Source organism: Rhinoderma darwinii, chromosome 6 (genome assembly GCF_050947455.1).
Source record: "Rhinoderma darwinii isolate aRhiDar2 chromosome 6, aRhiDar2.hap1, whole genome shotgun sequence".
Taxonomy (NCBI): Eukaryota; Metazoa; Chordata; class Amphibia; order Anura; family Rhinodermatidae; genus Rhinoderma; species Rhinoderma darwinii.
The window spans coordinates 126,687,704-126,691,697 of NC_134692.1; the positions used below are offsets into that span (position 1 = coordinate 126,687,704).

Sequence of the window (3,994 nt, forward strand, 5' to 3'; positions counted from 1 at the left end):
TTAATGCAGGGCAAACTATGACATAAAGTTGCGTCAAGGTGCGTTAAGGGGTTAATATTGTGTAGATGGTGATTGTATGTTCTTCTATGGAATTCATGATCAGACATCCAGAAAATGTCCTTCCCAGTGACCACTGCTTTATGTCATATATCTCATCTGTTCCTCTTATCATCACATTTAGGTCTAGTGCTGCTATAAAGGGGTATTCCGATTCATTGCTGATCTCAAAGTTCACAGCTGTGGGGGAGGGGGCATTATTTATTTCCATGTCCTGGCCCATTTAAGCTGCTATAAGGAAACAATACATACAGTGACCTCTATGTCCACATTACACATTATAGTAGCTGTATGGATCCCAACCAAGTCAAAGACCTATCTACTGCTTGTCCTTAAGACCTCTCCATAGAACATCCAACAGCGGACACTGCATTATGCCGGGAGCTCAGCTTTATTCAGCTGTAGGGTCCTGGGTATTACCCAAATGACGACCCCTCAGTCCACCCCTGTTCGTTCTTCTTCTCATGAGGATTGTCCACTTGTTTTCCTCAGGTGGTGCTGGCATCAGTCCCCGGCCGAAACACCTATATGGCCGTAAAGATGATAACCAAACGGGACAATACAGAAGTAATCATGAGAGAGCGGCGGATACTCCTGGCGGCCCGAGACTGCCCATTCCTATGCCACCTCTATGCCGCACAACAGTCTCGGGAGAGCGCATGCTTTATCACGGAGTATCTGTCCGGTGGCAGCCTGGAGGCTTCGATCAGGATGTGCGGCTGCTTGGACACCGGCAGCGTAAGGTTAGTAAATAACTAATCAGGAGACTGAGGGGAATATACCAATAACGGAACAGAGGAGGGGGATAACAGCTGAGGTCAGGGGTGTAGTCAGGGGAGAGATGGTGGCCACAACCCACTCAGCCTTGGCTAAGGGATTTAGATAAAGGGATAGGACAGAAAACTGAATCTCTTTCTCGGGTGAGGAAAACTTAGCTAGGAGGTCAGATGAAGGACAATGCAGAGAATAGAGATAATACAGGCTGCCATAAACAGCTCCTCTTCTCTGCCACAGACCCCACAGAATCACACATGATATTAGGGAATTGATGAATGAATTTTTGATGACATTGAGACTACAATCTGTTTTTCCCATCAGATTCTACACAGCAGAGATTGTGTGTGGCCTCCAGTTCCTCCATGGACACAACATCGTCCACCGGTAAGCAGAACTTTCCTCTTTTTTTTGTCTTCTTTACATGCTGGAAATAATGCACCCAGCTTTCCTAGGGTCCTGAATGGCTATTCTGTTTAGTCTTGCAGTGACCCATCACCCTCCTGTATCACTGGGCAGATTTCTCATTCTCTTGTCTCATTTCTTTGCAGAGATCTAAAGCCTGATAACATCATGCTGGATGCAGCTGGCCACATCCGAATCATCGACCTGGGGCTCGCCCAAGATGGCGTCACCGCCTCCAATAACATCCGTGGAGTGACGGGAACATTTTATTACATGGCCCCTGAGGTGCTTCTTAGGAAGAGATATGGCCCAGCAGTTGATTGGTGGAGCCTGGGGATTGTGGTGTCCAGAATGTCAACAGGACGCTTCCCCTTTAACAACGGCCCAGACCGGCAAACGGCTTACAAAGCCATCACCACCAAAAAGCCCATATTTCCATCTTGGCTTAACACTGACGTAAAACATCTCGTCAAAAAACTGCTGCATAAGAATCCTAAGAAGCGCCTGGGTGTGCGCGGGAACATCAGAGCGCATCCATGCTTTTCCACCATCGGCTGGGAGGAACTGGAGGAGAGGAGAGCACGGCCGCCATTCACACCATTTGAGCCAGTTCTGGAGAATCACCATCTGCAGTGGCCGGAGAGTAAAAAATCTCTTCGCCCCTTGGCCGGATTCAGCTATATGTCACCAAGCTGGACCGGGTTAGATCCTCCTCCTCTGGAGATAACACTCATCAGATGTTTTTCTTACCTTCTGTTCCTCCTCATTGTCCGTGTCTTCTGCCTCTGTCTCTTCCAATGACTTTGTCTCTGCTGCTTCTTAAATTGATGAGATCCACTGCCCAGAACTTCATGCCTCCTGACCCGCACCTCAAATCTCTGCTGCTGTATCTCGCCTCGGCTGCCCTAGAACATCATCTCTCTCCGTACCATCTACATGCTGCACCTTTGCCATCTTGTTGCTACCCCAGTTGCTTGACTTGGCATCCTCCAATCCCGGGCTGGCATCTGACATCACTCCGGCCTGAAGATCCTCTTCACCCCCAGGAGCGGCCTGTGCTTAGATTCCATCTGTAGAGTTCAGGAACAATAGCCGCATCTTGCAGTCCTGACGATCCTGAGTAGCGGCAAATGTACCTGAGCGGCTATTATCCCTGAACTTACCCCAGCACAGGCCAGGTAAGTAATACACACATCATACATTACACCCACATCACCCACACTTCATAATAAGTACAGACACCCACACTACATGATAAGTATAGACACCCACACGTAGACACATAGTATAGACACTAGCACTATATTATAAGTATAGGCACCCACACTATATGATAAGTATAGGCACACACACTATATGATAAGTATAGACACCCGCACGTAGACACATATTATAGATAGATGAGATATCAGCCTTTGATCCTGGGATTATTCTGATCGCCATATTTGGGGTCAGGAAGGAATTTTCCCCCCTTACTATGAGGACAATTGGCTCATTCCTCACAGGGGGTTTTCGCCTTCCTCTGGATCAACACGGCCTTAATTAGGTTTAGGATAAAAGATTAATAAGTAGGTACACTTATAATATAATATAAATAAAAATAATAAAAAAATAATAATTTTTCAAGTTTACCCCCATATTACACATCAGCCTTTGATCCTGGGATTATTCTGATCGCCATATTTGGGGTCAGGAAGGAATTTTCCCCCCTTAATATGAGGACAATTGGCTCATTCCTCACAGGGGGTTTTCGCCTTCCTCTGGATCAACACGGCCTTAATTAGGTTTAGGATGATAGATTAATAAGTAGCTACACTTATAATATAATATAAAGAAAGAAAAATAATTTAAAAAAGTAATTTTTTTTAAGTTTACCCCCATATTACACATATTACACATCAGCCTTTGATCCTGGGATTATTCTGATCGCCATATTTGGGGTCAGGAAGGAATTTTCCCCCTTATATGAGAATTGGCCCATTCATCACAGGGGTTTTCGCCTTCCTCTGGATCAACACGGCCTTAAATTTACATATATATTTAAAATATTTGACACATACATATACATATTACTTAATAATTCTATTTAAAAAAATCCTAATAATAAAATATACCCCCCTCTTATCTATAAATAAAATCTTTCTTTTACCCCCTACATCTTTGTGCTTGTTTTTATTCCCATTGGTCGTCTATGTAGTAAATGCTGTATAGGCCCCAATGTCTGATTCTCCAGGTTTAAGCCATTTAAAAGGTATAGGTCAGATATAAAACCAAATTTGGTGTGAACAGAGCTTTACAGGGGTTGTCGGCCTTTTACAACTTCCATTTTGTTAGAGGGATCTTGTCATCTGTGGGGAAACCGACTTGCAAGTGTTAATATTTCCTACTGCGCCTCTAAAGGTGGAATGAAGCATTACACAGGTCCAACTAAAATCACAATGTAATACATGGACGTGTCGGATCCTCCTGAACAGGAGATACTGTTTGTAGCCCTTCTCTATTCTGGCTAGTCGATGAGCGTCCTGAACGGAAAACACCTTTCTATTATCTCTAATTCCCTAATAGAGCACTTGAAAATGGGTTATACAATGATAAGAGAGTTTGTTACAATGTATCAGTGCAGGTGAGAACTGGAGTATTTCTCTCATGGAGGATTGCCTAGACTGGATACAATGAATGGGGCACAGTGGAGATTGGTGGATCTGCTACAATGCTGCCCCCTACAGTCAGGACATTCACCTCATGGATGCTTCTACCA

At 44.5% G+C, this 3,994-nt stretch overlaps 1 protein-coding gene across 1 annotated transcript; it reads left to right on the forward strand.

Annotated features, from left to right (window-relative positions):
- The first annotated feature begins 535 nt into the window (after positions 1-535).
- On the forward strand, positions 536-3,349 carry LOC142656467 (protein kinase C delta type-like). The gene is made up of 3 exons (XM_075831401.1): positions 536-800; positions 1,156-1,218; positions 1,383-3,349. The coding sequence occupies exons 1-3, from the start codon at positions 586-588 to the stop codon at positions 2,035-2,037; spliced, it is 933 nt and encodes a 310-aa protein (XP_075687516.1). The 5' UTR covers positions 536-585; the 3' UTR covers positions 2,038-3,349.
- The last annotated feature ends 645 nt before the right edge of the window (positions 3,350-3,994 follow it).

Coding starts and splice junctions, on each gene's coding strand:
- LOC142656467 (XM_075831401.1), top strand. CDS start 586: ATGGCCGTAAAGATGATAACCAAACGGGACAATACAGAAGTAATCATG. Junction 801..1,155: donor TTGGACACCGGCAGCGTAAG/GTTAGTAAATAA, acceptor TTTTCCCATCAG/ATTCTACACAGCAGAGATTG. Junction 1,219..1,382: donor GGACACAACATCGTCCACCG/GTAAGCAGAACT, acceptor ATTTCTTTGCAG/AGATCTAAAGCCTGATAACA.